A 17,524-nucleotide genomic window follows, 5' to 3' on the forward strand; every position below is an offset into this window, starting at 1 on the left:
GTTGCAGATAGAAGGATCTAAAGGTGCTCGTGTAGGAATTCTGTTTAATGCCAATCAGAGCACAACTTCATTAAGCCTCCTGTTTACGAAGGTTTTTGGAATAACTACATCCTCATATAGGTCTGTTTTTTAATTGTGAAAGTGGTTGATTGATAAGTAGTTGATTCTGTACTTTCCTAAATTCCTTTTAAATCTGAATTATGGTTTTTATACCGGCTGTATAAATGCATGGTTTTATGCAGCCATAAGAAGAATGTATTGGATTTCTTGGATCAGCTATGCTCAATCTATCAGCAGAAGTACTTCCATACATCAGCTGTTGAAGTTGATAGTACTCAAGCATTTATTATTAAGGTCTCTGAGCTTGCTGAAGCCAATGGGCTACCATCTAAGGTCTATGAATCATCCCTTTTAGAATTTTCTGCCGATGAAGTGAGAAGGCATTTGAGTAAGGTAGTTTTGGTTGCTTTGCTATTTAAACAACCTCTGTTTTGTGCATGTGAAATCTGTGAAAGCATCTCTGCTTCTGTTTACTTTTTCCTATTTGATAACCTCAAAATAATTCTGTGGTTCTCCCTTACTTCATTTATTTGGTGGAGGTTTGTGAAGTTTCAGACTCAAGTTTTGCCTTCACTGACATTTTCTTTGTCATTAAATTTATTTTAATGAGGCTTTTTGTCATCAGGTGGAAAATTTTTTGTACAGAGCTCTTGGGTCTGAATCTGGTGTCAATGCTGTCTTTACTAATGGAAGGGTAAGGTTTGGTTATTTTATATTATATTCCCCCTCTTGGATTTTATATATGTACCCTCCCCCTGGCCCTGCTGGGACTCATGAATTTTAGCTCAATGATAAATCTCTATGCTCTTCCTGTCTTACCCTTAACATTTATGTTTTATAGGTGACTTATCCTATTGCCGAAGGAACATTTTTGAGTGCTGATATGCATCTTCTTGAATCGATTGAGTTTAAGCAAAGGACAAAGCATATTGTGGAAATTATTGAAGAAGTGAAATGGCAGGATGTTGACCCTGACATGCTGACAAGGTTTTGTGATCTTTACTCTTTCGGTTTTGACTTTCAGCTTTAGCAATTTCAGCCCCTGCTTGATGCCTTGATCATTATTATCTTCCCATTAAGCACGTTGCTAGGGTTGGAACTATGAAAATGAAAGAATGTGAACCATTCAAGTCTAACATAGGTGGCACCAGTTATTGTCTATTCAAATGATGAGACAACCAGCTTGATATCACTTGAAGGTTATCAAGACCAGCATTCTAGAGGCCACACAAGTTATTTGGTCTTCTATACACTATAATATATTACATGATGAATTAATTGCAAAACCAACATGCTTCTATCATTAAGAGGGAAACAAGAGTTTAGGAGGAGCACATGTTTAAGAACACTTTGATGGGCAGTTGTTGTAGCCAATTTGTGTTTTCTGCAGGCCCTGGATAGATTTTATATTTGAAGTTAAAGCTTGTCTATGCTGAGAGTTTGCTTGATTGGTTTTGAAAAATCCTCATAAATTGTGTATCGGTTATTTCTTTAATCTAGCTAAAGGAAATGAAAGATAATATTTGTAGAAGTTATTTGTATTTTCCCAATGTTTATATTAATGTTTGGCTATCCTTTAATTCTTCCTTATGTTGTTCACAGCAAATTCATCAGTGATATCGTCATGGGCCTATCCTCTTCAATGGCTACACGGGAAAGGAGTTCTGAAAGTGCGCGTTTTGAGGTTTTGAGTGATCAACATAGGTAATTTTGTTTACAGTGTACTCAATCTTCGTCAATTGTGATTAACTTCACGTTTTTTTTTCTGAGATTTTTCGTATTCAGGTTGCTGACTCACAATTAAATTGTATTAATATTTCATCTTCCATTTGTTGTGCAGTGCGATTATTTTGAATAATGAAAATTCTAGCATTCATATTGATGCCGTTCTTGATCCTTTAAGTCCAACCAGCCAGAGATTATCTGGAATTCTTCGAGTACTATGGAAATATATTCAGCCAAGCATGAGGATTGTACTAAATCCAGTGGTTGGTTAATACGATAATTCTACTAGTGTATATATTATATAACCCTTTTCCGTTTTAGATCAAAATAATAAATATGAATATAGAATTTTATCTCTTTATCCTCAAACTTGAGATGGCAAAAGACAGATGTCTTTCTTATGGCAAACAATGCAAGTGCAGAATCTTTTTATTTTTTTCTTTCCCTTGATAGGATCAATATTTAAATATTAAATACCATTTTTTCCCATGCCAGAGTTCCCTTGCCGATCTTCCTCTGAAGAATTACTACAGATATGTAGTACCCACTATGGTATATCTTTAACTTTTAGATATTAAAATGCCATGATATTTCATGTTTGATTTCTTAAGTTTTCATTGCTTTTGCAGGATGATTTTAGTAACACCGACTCTTCAGTAAATGGACCAAAAGCTTTTTTTGCCAACATGCCATTGTCTAAGACCCTGACCATGAATCTTGATGTTCCTGAACCCTGGCTTGTTGAACCTGTCATTGCAGTGTAAGTCTTATCCTAAGCATTTCTTAAGATTTTAAGATGGGGCCTGACGTAGTACTAAGAATGCTTAGTTTGTTAGTTGAAAACTCATGAATGGCTTTTTATTTAACAAATTTACTTGTTCCTTGATTCACCTTTACTAACTGTCTAATTGCAAGAGAGTAGAGAAAGGCTTAAGGCCAGATCTAGATATTCAGAATTAATCACATGGACCACCCCTGTCCTCTTTTAAAAATTTTAGCATTACTGTAGCCGCTTGATTGAGTCACTGTTATTCTTGTTAAACCATGCTTTAACAAGTGTAATTGCTTTTTTCTGGTCTACAAGTGTAATCGCTTTTTTCTGTAAGTTTTTCAATTTTAATAGTCTTGTATCTTTTCATGTTGCAGTCATGACTTGGATAACATTCTGCTTGAGAACCTTGGTGATACAAGAACATTGCAAGCAGTTTTTGAACTTGAAGCACTTGTCCTCACAGGTAAAATTGCATTTTATTTATTTCACATTAGAGTAAAAGCCCTTTATTCCTAACATTTTGAAGTTGGCATCAGTGCGGTCATAAAAAAAATCACATCAATTCAGCCCTCCTTACACTTTGAATGTTGACATCAATTTCATTATTTCCTCAAATTATCAGCAACTTCCACTACTATTTTTTTTTTTCTAGTTGGCATATTAGTTCTAAGTTATATTAATGTTTGGCTATCCTTTAATTCTTCCTTATGTTGTTCACAGCAAATTCATCAGTGATATCGTCATGGGCCTATCCTCTTCAATGGCTACACGGGAAAGGAGTTCTGAAAGTGCGCGTTTTGAGGTTTTGAGTGATCAACATAGGTAATTTTGTTTACAGTGTACTCAATCTTCGTCAATTGTGATTAACTTCACGTTTTTTTTTCTGAGATTTTTCGTATTCAGGTTGCTGACTCACAATTAAATTGTATTAATATTTCATCTTCCATTTGTTGTGCAGTGCGATTATTTTGAATAATGAAAATTCTAGCATTCATATTGATGCCGTTCTTGATCCTTTAAGTCCAACCAGCCAGAGATTATCTGGAATTCTTCGAGTACTATGGAAATATATTCAGCCAAGCATGAGGATTGTACTAAATCCAGTGGTTGGTTAATACGATAATTCTACTAGTGTATATATTATATAACCCTTTTCCGTTTTAGATCAAAATAATAAATATGAATATAGAATTTTATCTCTTTATCCTCAAACTTGAGATGGCAAAAGACAGATGTCTTTCTTATGGCAAACAATGCAAGTGCAGAATCTTTTTATTTTTTTCTTTCCCTTGATAGGATCAATATTTAAATATTAAATACCATTTTTTCCCATGCCAGAGTTCCCTTGCCGATCTTCCTCTGAAGAATTACTACAGATATGTAGTACCCACTATGGTATATCTTTAACTTTTAGATATTAAAATGCCATGATATTTCATGTTTGATTTCTTAAGTTTTCATTGCTTTTGCAGGATGATTTTAGTAACACCGACTCTTCAGTAAATGGACCAAAAGCTTTTTTTGCCAACATGCCATTGTCTAAGACCCTGACCATGAATCTTGATGTTCCTGAACCCTGGCTTGTTGAACCTGTCATTGCAGTGTAAGTCTTATCCTAAGCATTTCTTAAGATTTTAAGATGGGGCCTGACGTAGTACTAAGAATGCTTAGTTTGTTAGTTGAAAACTCATGAATGGCTTTTTATTTAACAAATTTACTTGTTCCTTGATTCACCTTTACTAACTGTCTAATTGCAAGAGAGTAGAGAAAGGCTTAAGGCCAGATCTAGATATTCAGAATTAATCACATGGACCACCCCTGTCCTCTTTTAAAAATTTTAGCATTACTGTAGCCGCTTGATTGAGTCACTGTTATTCTTGTTAAACCATGCTTTAACAAGTGTAATTGCTTTTTTCTGGTCTACAAGTGTAATCGCTTTTTTCTGTAAGTTTTTCAATTTTAATAGTCTTGTATCTTTTCATGTTGCAGTCATGACTTGGATAACATTCTGCTTGAGAACCTTGGTGATACAAGAACATTGCAAGCAGTTTTTGAACTTGAAGCACTTGTCCTCACAGGTAAAATTGCATTTTATTTATTTCACATTAGAGTAAAAGCCCTAACATTTTAACATTTTGAAGTTGGCATCAGTGCGGTCATAAAAAAAATCACATCAATTCAGCCCTCCTTACACTTTGAATGTTGACATTTATTTCCTCTAGGAAGATAAAGAAGATAAATAAACAATATAGCTCGAAACTATGCGGCAACTAGGATGAATAGTATAAGTTACTAATGATTAGACACGAGAATGTCAACTTTTTAAGCTTGATTTAAAAGAAATGAAAAATTGAATGGCTAACTAAATCATATGCAGTAAGTGTAGCAAGAGTGGCCAGACATTTGAACTGACCTACCAAGTTGATAGTATGGAAAATTTCTTCTTTCTTGAGTTAAGGAAGATAAATAAACAATATAGCTCGAAACTATGCGGCAACTAGGATGAATAGTATAAGTTACTAATGATTAGACACGAGAATAAAATTGATGTCAACTTTAAATGTTTGGACTAAAAAATATATTTTCTCTTTATTATAAATAGAGTCTGATTATTGTTTGTGATATTGCCAATAAATAGAGTTAATTAATATTTTCCATGAATCCATACCATTTCTTATTGATTGTACATCTAATCAGGTCATTGCTCTGAGAAAGATCATGATCCTCCTCGAGGTCTTCAGCTAATTCTTGGAACCAAAAGCACACCCCATTTAGTTGATACCCTTGTGATGGCCAATCTTGGCTATTGGCAAATGAAAGTCTCTCCTGGGGTTTGGTACTTGCAGCTTGCTCCTGGCAGAAGCTCTGAGCTTTATATTTTAAAGGATGGTGGTGATGGAAATCTGGACAAACAATCATCAAAACTCATTACTATTAATGATTTACGGGGTAAAGTTGTTCACATGGAAGTAGTTAAAAGAAAGGGCAAGGAGAGTGAAAAATTGCTGATACCTGATGAGGGTGAACAAGATAAGAACGAAGTGAGTGTTTACCTGAAAATTGCTTCTTTATATATATGTATACTTACTTTTCTTTTATTAACACAAGTGCAAAGCCTCAGATTTCTTTCATATTTTCATAGGGAGCTAGCTGGAATTCCAACTTTCTAAAGTGGGCTTCTGGCTTCATTAGTAGCAATGAACTATCCAAAAAAGCTGAAAGCAGTTCATCAGTGAGTTTTTTTTTCCTTTGTTTCTTCATGTCTCCCATGAAAAAATGTCCTCCTTAGGGGACCAATAATGATAATAATAATGATAATAATATAATAATCAAGCTTCATATGGTTTTGTAAAAAGGTTTCATCTTATTGGTATTTATGCATCAATTTCTTTAAAGAATGTAATGCCTGGCATCTAGTGTCGAGTTTCATGTTGAATGGAAAGGCCATTGTTAAATTGCCTTATGATGCATCCAACCAATTGTGTGTTATCAAAATATGAGCCAAATTTAGACCTTATTATGGCTATGCTCTGCCTCACTTTCTCCCTTTCATCTTATCTACCTAATTCATCATTTCCCATATTGTGACGGATCAATCTTTTCATGATAGGATAAAGGAAGCAGTGGACGGCATGGAAAAACTATTAATATATTTTCAATTGCATCTGGACACTTGTAAGTGTTTCTCTTGTTTTATCTTGGTTGTGTGATTTGCTTTTTATAACGGCAAAAAATCCTGCTTTGTTTCTGTCTGCCTAACTGTTCACATTTGACTTTTTAATAATTTACAACCTTTTTGAACTTCAAAGGTTTTAATTTTTTTTTCCCTTTCAAATTTGAAAAAAGAAAATCTTGATCCAAAATTAGATGGATCCTCAGATGTTCCTGGTCATGGCACTGCAAAAAATTGCCCTGCAGGGAAAAAGGATATGATCGCTACATATTAGTTATTTAATTCCCTATAATTGTTAATGCATTCCTTACTTTATTTTGGTTCATATCTTGTTTTTGCTAGATATGAACGCTTCACAAAGATTATGATTCTAAGTGTACTAAAGAATACCAATCGTCCAGTTAAATTCTGGTTCATAAAGAACTACCTCTCTCCTCCCTTTAAGGTAATATATCTTCACAACATTTGTTCGTTTCTACATTGTAAGTTTAAAATAAAACATAATGAGTTAGTTTGACATCCTCAAACTGTATTGATGGTTGTCTTGACACAGGATCTGATTCCCCACATGGCCAAAGAGTATGGTTTTGAATATGAGCTAATCACGTACAAATGGCCTACATGGTTGCATAAGCAAAAGGAAAAGCAGCGAATAATTTGGGCATATAAAATCTTATTCCTTGATGTCATCTTTCCCCTTTCCTTGGAGAAGGTATCATGATTTTCTTCCTCTTTATCAAACACTTTTCCATTATTCTCTGCACTCTCAGTTTTGTATTGATTACCACACACAACATTCACAAGGATAGCACTTAATAAATAATGTTTTTAAACTGTGCCACTCTTCTCAGGTCATTTTTGTGGATGCTGATCAAGTTGTAAGGGCTGACATGGGAGAACTCTATGACATGAATTTAAAAGGAAAACCTCTGGCATATACTCCGTTTTGTGATAATAATAAGGAAATGGATGGATATCGATTTTGGAGACAAGTAAATGCTATTGTCATACTTCAATATATTTATCTTGGTTTTCAGTTTTTATCATAATACCCATGCAATAATACATAGATGCAGCATTGAATGCTAAATTTGTTCACTATTCTTTTTGCCACAGGGTTTCTGGAGGGATCATTTGCGGGGAAAACCATATCATATTAGGTTATTACAAGTTTCTTGATTGCCTTGCCTAAAATAACTGTGATTCTGTGATAGACCATTTATGTGTCAATTTTATTTCTTTTGGCAGTGCTTTATATGTTGTTGATCTGAAGAAGTTCCGAGAGACTGCAGCTGGAGATCATCTTAGAGTTTTCTATGAAACCCTTAGCAAGGATCCAAATAGTCTATCCAACTTGGATCAGGTAAGAGGTTTAGTCATAATTTCCATTCTTTATTTTTAGTTAGGAGAGTATCACTCAAGATTAAAATTTTCATGAAGGCCAATTTGGATGGAGGTGTTATTCACCAGGCCCTTTCCTTTTACGGAGTGAAATTTGAAAGTAGGCTTATTATTATAAATTTTCTTTAAGTCATCATTTTTACATGAAAAATCTTCAGGCGGATCAGGCCCTTGTGACTGTTAAATTGAGAGAGAATTATTTAGATGAACCTTTCGTAATTCAGGTTCTTAATGCACTTCTTTTTACTTTCAAAAGAAATTCTTCCTCTTAAATTTGCCTCTGGTTCAGGATCTCCCTAATTATGCTCAGCATAATGTGCCCATCTTCTCTTTGCCACAAGAATGGCTATGGTGTGAATCATGGTGTGGTAATGCTACAAAATCCAAGGCAAAGACCATTGATCTGTGCAACAATCCCATGACAAAAGAACCCAAACTTCAGGTAATTGAAGTTCTGTTCTTGGAAACTCACATCACATCACAGCTGATGTTTTAGCATCTCCTCTTCCATATATACTTGTTAAGTTACCTCTACTTTGATCTTAGGGTGCTAGACGAATAGTGTCTGAGTGGCCAGACCTTGATTTGGAGGCAAGAAAGTTCACTGCACGAATCTTAGGTGACGATCAAGAAACCGTGCAATCCCCAAATCAATCAAACGATATGAGTAGTGATGATTCTTTGCAAGTAGACGCGGAATCCAAGGCTGAGTTGTGAAAATGATAATTGAAATGCTTTATGCAAGTTATTTAAAAACAATCAGTGATTCTTGCTGCAGCTTGGCACCGCGTAGGCACGTAGCGTCATGATATCTCTCTTACCAAGGTGTGCCTGCAGATGAATTGGCAGCCAGTTTTCCAAACACTAACAACAGCGAAATGCAATAAGATTTTGCCTTCTCTGTTTGCCAATTCCTGGTTCACAAGAGATTTTGATTAGTCAGAAATGATAGTGAATTTAAATATTGTGTTCAATGTAACCATTTTGGACATAGCTGCCATTAATAATTATGTATACCATTAACCATTAGCAACCCCTCCAGTCCCTACTACCCCAACCTTTAATTTGGTATGCACCCGACTGTTGGAAATGTTCATTGTTCTTTGTATGGCAACTGTAGTCTAGCTTTATTTATCATTATTGCTATTTATTGTTACCTGATTTTGCAGTGAATGCATGCTACCGCACTTATATTCACATAATTAAGAGAAAGATCTTTGGATTGATTTTTTTTCCCCTTTCCCCACCTTTTTTTCATCCAATTATATATATCATGCTAAGCATGTTGCCTTTAAGCATATTTTGAACACCAGATAATTCAGATCAAATATTAAGAACAAGTGGTGAAATTATTTAAAAATTGGCATTTTAAAATGAGGTTCAAGCATTCCTCTGCCTTATTGTGATGTGAGTACTGAGTAGTTTGAATTCCATGAACATGACGTTAACATCAGCAAGTTGCTATAGTTCTTACTGAGCAAAACTTCAAATCTTGCAGTGCAAGAAATAGAGCACTAAAAGTGGTGAATAATTGATATCTGGACGTGGCAGAGCGTGGTTCTATATAATGATTATTCTTTTTGACGTTATGAAATGAAATGGAAACCCTGATCAATATAGGACCGCCTATATTTTGTGCCTTCTTGATAAGATTAGTGAAAAAGATACTAAGTGGGTTGCTCAGAAAGCATAAATGCCATTTATATTTTTCTCATTTGTGGTGAAAACTGTAAATTTCAAATAACTACAAGTAGGCTTTAGTAGCCTTATAAGCAAGTGTGTAATTTGGAAGATGAATCAAATGCCAATGGCCCTTATTTTCTGGCTTTTTGCTAGCTCATTTTGATACAATGGTACTATGATGTATAATACCTTCATTTTAGAAGAGATTCTATTGCACGCATAAATTATTATGGTTTTGACGTGTAAATACTAAGTAGATTCTGTAATTTGAGATTGAAACAGCCATAGTGATTCAGCACCCAAGAGAAGAGCACTATTGTTTTCCGCTTCAAATATGCAATCCAAGTTTCTCCAACACAACAAATCATCATAAATAAAAAACGTATGTTGTTGTGTTTGTTCCTTGGAAACTTAAACATCACTAGATGTCTTCTAATTATAGCTGTCGGCAATATGTCTCTAAATGGCCACTATATACAAATCAAAATAATTTCATGTCAATTTTTTTATTGTTTTTGTAAGATAAAAATTCCTTTAAAAGAATCATTATTGAATTGAAAGTTTGGATTGTTTATTGAAGATCATTTGTACTTATTAACAACTTTAGTTTCATTTTATTTGAGCTTGAATGTCACAGCAATGATTAAAAAAATGGTTTAATTTAACTTTAAAAAACTAACTCAACTAGTGAAAATAGACTTTTATCGAAGTCTTAGCTTTTCTTTATGTAATACTCTAATATGTTATTTGAATTGAGTGCATTTAACTCAATTTTTTGAGAGTAAGTTTAAAAGACTCTAATATTCATCAAGAAGGAGCATAGTTATAGAAAACGGAGAGGTAAGAAAGAAGTTAAATCCCTCTTTGGTTGTGGCATAAGTTTGTGTTGGTAATTTATCATTTACCAAGAATAAGCAATGGTCTCAATCATTTCTTTGGCACAAGTTATTGTTGTGGGAGAGTAGGACCAATTGTAAAACCCACGCTATTTCTCTTATTATATGTGCTGCCATTATATTATCAACTATAGTTATATATTGAATTATATAATTAATAATTGCTAATGTTAATTAATTTTGGAGATTTCTAATTTTTTGGTTCGCAGACATTTAAGTCTTGAGAATTTAAAAATATATTTAAGTTTTTAACTTTTTCAAAATTTGGATACATTGATTCTTGGGTCTAATTTGTCTTATTTTAAAAACTCTCTTACGTGTGCATCTGTATTTATATGTCCAAATTTAAAAAAAATAAAAAGCTTAAATGTATTTCTAAATTATTAAAAACTTAAATGTTTGTATATCAAAAGGTTAAGTCTTTTCTCTTAATTTTGTTACGCGTCAAAAGAGTAATTTAGTTTGATGTAAAGATCATGTGTGTACTTTAATATTGGTGAATGAGAATATCCATTTACTTAGAGAGGTGTATGAGCAATTTTATTTCATGCCTTTTCGTTGTTGGAGAGATTAAGGTCCCAAAGAAAGTGGAGAATTTTAAATATGAATATTGTCATTGCTGCTAGATTCGGTCTTTATCTTATCATAATTACATGGCCCATGCTTTACGTGACTAACTTTTCTTCATGCAATGCAATCCATTTATTCTAATTCAGTAATTTGCACAAAAACAATAAAACAAAATAAAATTTAATTGAAAAATTAAACAATTGATCAGATAATTAAGTTAATGCAAATAAACTAAAGTTATCAAAAGTTACTTAATGTAATAACAAAAAAGAGTTAAATTTTAATATATTGACGGTGTAAAATATTTTATACAATTGTATAATTACATCCAATTTTTTAAATGATTATTCACGCAATTAATGTAAAAAATAGTTATTTTTATAACAGATATTGAATATAAACATAACAACAGTAGTAATAGTAAAGGCATTTGAACACTTAGAATTATAAAATGTATTAAAGGAATAGAAAATGACACCATTAGATAATATCTTGAACAGTTGAAAAACAATATATTTCTGTAGTCATAGATATTATTATTGCATGAGGCCGGTTATAACTCATTTTCTCAAATCTCTGAGCGGAGACATTCAATTATTCAAACCTTTTAGTTGCATAATTATGAATCAATATGAAATTAGGTGTGTAGATATGTAGGAATTAAGAGGTAATGATGAAGTATACTGTATCATTTAATAAATAATTTTATTTGTATTCTTTTTCTTTTAAAAAAGGACAAATTAAAACAAATATACTTAAATCGATTTTTTTAATCTTGTATTAGCTATATATGAATCTAAAATTATTGACTATGTAGTATGACTCGATGTTATTAGATGTGATTTAAAGCAAGGAATAGTATTAATGTGACACCATACCCATACTTATTATGTCAATACCGTGTGCTTTAAATCTTATCAAATTATTATTATTCACTAATGTTAACATACATGATGCATGTCACCTACCTTCGGAATTTTCTAGCTACCCAAATAAAAATGTGGGAAATCATAATTGCATATTGACAAGTAAAAGTTGACACCATAACAACACTACCACCGAGTCAGTGTAAAAATGATAAAGAACTAGTAATAATAACTAGTTGACATCATACAAATTAAATAAAAAATTCATAAAAAAATAAAAGAAAATTTATACAAAATAGAAAATATTGGGATATTTTCTTAATAAAACTTTCTTACACATTTTTTGTGCTGAACCCCAAAAACTATATACTATAGTAGGAAATAGACTAATAATAGAGACCAAATCGCCTATTATTGGAAGGGAATTTTTTTTGTTTCTAAAATATATTTTGTCCTGTACTTTAAAAATATCACAGCTTCTTAGTTTTATTCACAATATTTAAATAAAAATTAGAAAATAGGTACTTGCAAATATTTTTAGAGGATCTAAGTAATTTTTTTCAGTGAATATGGATGTCAATTTGGACTATAATACTGACTGCTGTACTGTTTTATTTGGGTCAGTTTTTTTATATTTGACAAAGTTTTGGGATAAAATTAATAGTTTAATTTTGATGCACTAAAACGTTTTACACCATTATTATGTAATTATATTTTTTTTTCATGCAGTTAATGTAAAAGTAGATATTTTTACTAATGTGCCATTGCATAATTGAATGCACTGTAAAATTATTTTACATTGAAAATGTATTAAAATTGTCAATGAATTATATCTCAAATAATGAAATAACATAGTCTTCCCATACTTATTAATAGGTCGCAGATTCGAGTCTCCTTATCTTAAAAAAATGCATCAAAATTAAATTTTAAATTTAAATATAAATTAAAAACGTATTTTTGTTTAGGTATAGAGTGGGTATGGATAATAATTATTCCGTTTGAACCTAATTAAAATCCTAATCCCCCAACTTAATAATCCTAATTCCATATTATAGTTTTTTTAAGAGGAAAAAATGTAAAAATAAGATATGTATGAGACAATGCAAGTATATACCAAAGATTTAGGTATGGAAGAGAAATTAATAAGATATCCATAAATAATAAAACAGAAAGTAGACCAAACAATATATGTGTTGAGACAGGAATGAATAATAATCAAATACCCACTTTGACCCGTTGAGATCACAATCTGTAAAAACATGCCAAAGAAGAAATCTTGCAATATACATGTGCATGTGTGACCACAATAATTTATAGTTGGTCATACACAATTTGTACGTGTTTTTCATTGATAACTATAAACCGTCCACAAATGTAACATCTGAAAATGATGTTGCAATTATATTAGAGAGAGAAGAAAAAAAAGAGAGAAGGGAAGAAATGGACCAAAGCATAGCATAAATCCATCCACGAAGCCACCAAGTCTTGAATATTTATGACCCACCATTTTATTTTCTAATTAAATTCAAAATAAAAATTGATCTTATCTCACATGATATGGTGCATTGGTGCATGCTACCATTGTATATAACTATATATATTGTCCTAACAAGGACACCTTATTTAATTTGTCACTATAACTATAGCTATACATAAGGACCCCCTACTCTTCTATATAGCCACAATAATATCATATCATCACCATCAAAGAAATAAATAAAAACAGAGTTCCACAACTACCACCCTTGTTCTTGATTAATTTGTTTTAATTTTGTCCTCTAATTTAAACAGCATCAATTTTTCTGAGAATTGATTCTAAAAGTAACACTCTAATTCCCTCACCTTCTATCCCTATATAGCTCCCTCATAGACATATTAGTATTACAAATTGTTTCTCATCAAAATCTCACAAAGAAGTGAAGAACAACTACTTATTATTGTTGTTCCTTAATTAATTGTAGAATTAGTTAGCTACTAGCTAGCTAGAAATTAAATATGGAGAGGAACAATTTGAGTAGTTCATATGATCCTCATCACATAGTGAAGGAGTGTGAGAAGAAGAAGAAGGATCATGATCATTTAGGAGGTTCATCAAGGAACATGTCTTTCAATCTGAGGAATGTTTCAAAGCTCATTCTTCCACCACTCGGAGTTTCTTCCAACAATCAGAACCATGTTGAATCAAGAGCCTGGATCATATCACCAATGGATTCAAGATACAGGTTCATCACTAATTAGTTCTGATTAATTAATTTAAAAACCATAATTAGTAGTCTTTTGATTATAGTATCATCACCAAGCAAACTTTTAGAACATTTTTACTTAGAAATCTTACATATAGTACTGCTTTAAAATATATTTTTTTCTCTCCTCGTATTTATCTTATGTTATTTTTTTTATTTTGGGAGTTCAGACATATAGCTCTGATACTATGTCATAAAACTACTGATTTAAAAAATTTAAGCTGATAGAAGAAGGCAATATAAATAGTTATATCTTTAACGCACGAAATTAATAACCCTTATAAATATAAAAGAGTCGAGTTAAATGGACCATTTTACTAGTCAATTTATTTATTATTTGATATATATGTAGGTGTTGGGAGAGTTTTATGGTTGTTCTGGTAGCATACTCTGCATGGGTGTATCCATTTGAAGTAGCATTCATGCACTCATCTCCAGAATACAGGAGAATCTACATTGTTGACACTGTTGTTGACCTTTTCTTTGCCGTTGACATTGTGTTGACCTTCTTCTTGGCCTACATAGATCGAACTACTCATCTATTAGTTCAGGACTCCACAAAGATTGCACTCAGGTAATTAACTCAATTAATTAATTAATCAATTAATTATAATTATTGTAATGTGTATACAATACAATAAAACTGTCCATGCTCATAGACTAATAACTTATTATTACGTATTTATTCTACAAGGATGTTATTTTTAGTTTAATTTAATGTACTGTGTAAACTATCCATTACTAATTAAATATATTCTTAATAATCATTTAAGTTACAATATATAATCAAGGTGAAAATTTGAGTACAGTTAACTTTACATGTGAAATTAATAATTTAGTTAAAATTTGTCAATTTATTTAGTATTTTTCATCTATTAATTTCACATAAAATTAACTGTACTTGAATTTCTATCGTAATCGAATTATATTTAAAAATCGAATGTAAATATGTGAAAGTACTATTTTAAAGAAAAAGGTCAAAAGGTTCGTTTACGAATAAAATATTGTATCAGATATATTCTTAGTGAAAGGAATTTAATTTAACTTTGGTATAAATATATGTAATTATTATTCTATTCGAAGCATGCTGGGCACGAGGGATTGATTCTATCTTTTCTATTTTGCTGCATAAAAATACCCTTCCAAATTCTAATTCTTTTCCTGATTTATGCGATAACATGCATGTGGCCTCTCATTTTCTACCCAATCTATAGTCTCTTTTGTTTCATTGGTAAAAAAAAAAATATGTCGGTTTCCAATTAATTTTTAATAAAATCGAATTCAATCGCACTAATGATGCTTGTTTTATTTGTTGTGTTTATTTATAGTTGTATCTACCACTATACTTGATGTGTGGTCTAACTTTAACCACGTCAGAAATATGGGCCAGATCCAAAGGGTAGTTATGTGACAAAGTTTAATACGGGTCAGCCCAATGATTTTGGGTTAGGGTCTAATACCCAAACAACCTTTTGGCCCATTTTTAACGAGAACAAAACAAGAAAATAATCCTAAAATAAAAAGATTTGTAAAGTAATAAAATAAAAAATAAATTCATGTTAAATTTATAATTTCTATTATGATTTCTACAACTTAAAAGTCATTAAATTCTCATTTTTTTTATTGGCCAATTTTTTAATGTCTTTTCAAATTATGTCAAAATTATCGAATGAAAAACCCTATTCTAGTCTTTTATATAACTTTGGTTGAATTTGATTGAATTAGTCATATTATCGGTAAATATTATGGTTTAAATTTAATATAAATAAATTCGAAATTATAAATAGAGAAAATTTAAATGCAGTCAACTTCACGTAAATTTACGTAAAGTTGATAATTAAGAGTCGTTATCATTCAAATTATTTGAATGTACCTGAGTTTAAGTTGGATTACGTAGTAATAAAGCTAACGATGAAGGTGTTAGTAACATTGTGGTAGGTACTTGTCAACATGGTTGGTAATGGATGTGGCATCAACGATCCCTTACGAGGCACTCTCTTGCTTGTTTACCGGCAAACACTATGTCTCCCTCCCTTACTACCTCCTTGGCCTCCTCCGCTTTTGGCGTCTCCGCCGTGTCAAACAATTCTTCACAAGGTTCTTTTCTTTATAACACAAATCTTATTTCTATTCACTCTTTTCAACTTCATATGTTTATGTATTTCATGCATGCAGGCTTGAGAAAGACATAAGGTTCAGCTATTTCTGGATCCGATGTGCTAGACTTCTCTCTGTAATGTCTCTACTCACTTCTTATTTCCATTAAACTGTTTAACATTTACATGTGAAACTCAGATCTAAACCTAGAAAATTTGTAGAGTAATAGAGTAACAAAATTAAGAGTTTAATTTTGATGTTGTAAATCATTTTGCACGGTCGTTCAATCAGGTGTTGACAGTTAAAAGTAGTTATTTTTGCTGAATTGGATGTCCGTGTATCAAAATTAATCATTATTGAATTTATAACTTGTATCATGTGTGAATTTGGCGACCTTGAAAGTCATATAATATATGAAGAAACATGAATTTTGATTTTGGAAAATGAAAGATGGATTGATGTGAAAAAAATGTTGGGTGCAGGTAACAGTATTTTCAGTTCATTGTGGTGGGTGCTTGTATTACATGCTGGCTGATAGGTACCCTCATAAAGGGAAGACATGGATTGGAGCAGTAAATCCAAACTTCAGAGAGACAAGCCTTTGGATCAGATACATCTCAGCCATGTATTGGTCTATCACCACCATGTCCACCGTTGGCTATGGCGATCTCCACGCTGTTAACACTGTCGAAATGATCTTCATCATTTTCTACATGCTCTTCAACCTCGGCCTAACTGCTTACTTGATTGGTAACATGACTAACCTTGTTGTCGAAGGAACTCGCCGTACCATGGAATTTGTAAGTAACTACTTTTCAAATTCACTGTCATATGTTGTTTTCTTAGGTTTCTTGTATTGCAAGTTACTTATGTTATGTAGCTTGTGGTTACCAAGATTTGGAGATTTTGTTGTATGATGCATGATTATTGATGCAGAGAAATAGCATTGAATCAGCATCAAACTTTGTGTCCCGAAATCGATTGCCTCCGAGGTTAAAGGAGCAGATCCTGGCTTACATGTGTTTGAGATTCAAAGCTGAGAGTTTGAATCAGCATCACCTCATTGAGCAACTACCAAAATCAATTTGCCAGAGCATCTGCCAGCATTTGTTCTATGAAACTGCAGCAAAAGCTTATCTTTTCAAAGGTGTCTCAAAAGAAATTCTCTTGTCCTTGGTATGAAACTAAACTAAACCAAACTAAACTTGGATTCGAATGATTACCTCGGCTCTAATGGATGATTGTACTAAATGTTAATTGGTAGGTTGCGAAAATGAAGGCAGAGTACCTACCTCCTAGAGAGGATGTTATTATGCAAAACGAAGCGCCAGATGATGTTTACATCATAGTTTCTGGGGAAGTAGAGTTCATTGATTGTGTAATGGAGAAAGAGAGAGTCTTGGGGACTCTACAAACAGGGGACATGTTTGGAGAAGTTGGTGCACTTTGCTGCAGACCTCAGAGCTTTACCTTTAGAACAAAGACTCTCACACAGCTTCTAAGGCTGAAAACTAGTACACTGATTGAAACAATGCAGG

At 32.3% G+C, this 17,524-nt stretch overlaps 2 protein-coding genes across 3 annotated transcripts in view; both read left to right on the forward strand.

Moving 5' to 3' along the window:
• Positions 1 to 8,862, forward strand: part of LOC107622442 (UDP-glucose:glycoprotein glucosyltransferase) — a 17,690-nt gene extending 8,828 nt beyond the window's left edge. For both annotated transcript variants that reach the window (XM_016324323.2, XM_016324324.2), the window contains 19 exons: positions 8 to 120; positions 243 to 453; positions 686 to 754; positions 902 to 1,047; positions 1,663 to 1,764; positions 1,901 to 2,048; positions 2,281 to 2,337; positions 2,415 to 2,545; positions 2,932 to 3,020; positions 5,255 to 5,598; positions 5,700 to 5,789; positions 6,168 to 6,232; positions 6,573 to 6,675; positions 6,784 to 6,942; positions 7,082 to 7,222; positions 7,347 to 7,390; positions 7,479 to 7,593; positions 7,921 to 8,073; positions 8,178 to 8,862. In XM_016324323.2, coding sequence (XP_016179809.2) covers positions 8 to 120; positions 243 to 453; positions 686 to 754; positions 902 to 1,047; positions 1,663 to 1,764; positions 1,901 to 2,048; positions 2,281 to 2,337; positions 2,415 to 2,545; positions 2,932 to 3,020; positions 5,255 to 5,598; positions 5,700 to 5,789; positions 6,168 to 6,232; positions 6,573 to 6,675; positions 6,784 to 6,942; positions 7,082 to 7,222; positions 7,347 to 7,390; positions 7,479 to 7,593; positions 7,921 to 8,073; positions 8,178 to 8,348 — 2,451 coding nt within the window. In that variant the 3' untranslated portion in view covers positions 8,349 to 8,862. The remainder of the gene's footprint in view (positions 1 to 7; positions 121 to 242; positions 454 to 685; positions 755 to 901; positions 1,048 to 1,662; positions 1,765 to 1,900; positions 2,049 to 2,280; positions 2,338 to 2,414; positions 2,546 to 2,931; positions 3,021 to 5,254; positions 5,599 to 5,699; positions 5,790 to 6,167; positions 6,233 to 6,572; positions 6,676 to 6,783; positions 6,943 to 7,081; positions 7,223 to 7,346; positions 7,391 to 7,478; positions 7,594 to 7,920; positions 8,074 to 8,177) is intronic.
• The window catches only part of LOC107623707 (potassium channel AKT2/3), a gene marked incomplete in the record, with an annotated part of 6,047 nt that continues 1,806 nt past the window's right edge, over positions 13,284 to 17,524 (forward strand). Inside the window, 7 exon segments of the mRNA XM_021113052.1 lie at positions 13,284 to 13,868; positions 14,242 to 14,463; positions 15,828 to 15,986; positions 16,065 to 16,122; positions 16,469 to 16,786; positions 16,923 to 17,162; positions 17,251 to 17,524. Of these exon segments, the coding sequence (XP_020968711.1) occupies positions 13,642 to 13,868; positions 14,242 to 14,463; positions 15,828 to 15,986; positions 16,065 to 16,122; positions 16,469 to 16,786; positions 16,923 to 17,162; positions 17,251 to 17,524 (1,498 nt within the window).

Source organism: Arachis ipaensis, chromosome B10, assembly GCF_000816755.2.
Source record: "Arachis ipaensis cultivar K30076 chromosome B10, Araip1.1, whole genome shotgun sequence".
Taxonomy (NCBI): Eukaryota; Viridiplantae; Streptophyta; class Magnoliopsida; order Fabales; family Fabaceae; genus Arachis; species Arachis ipaensis.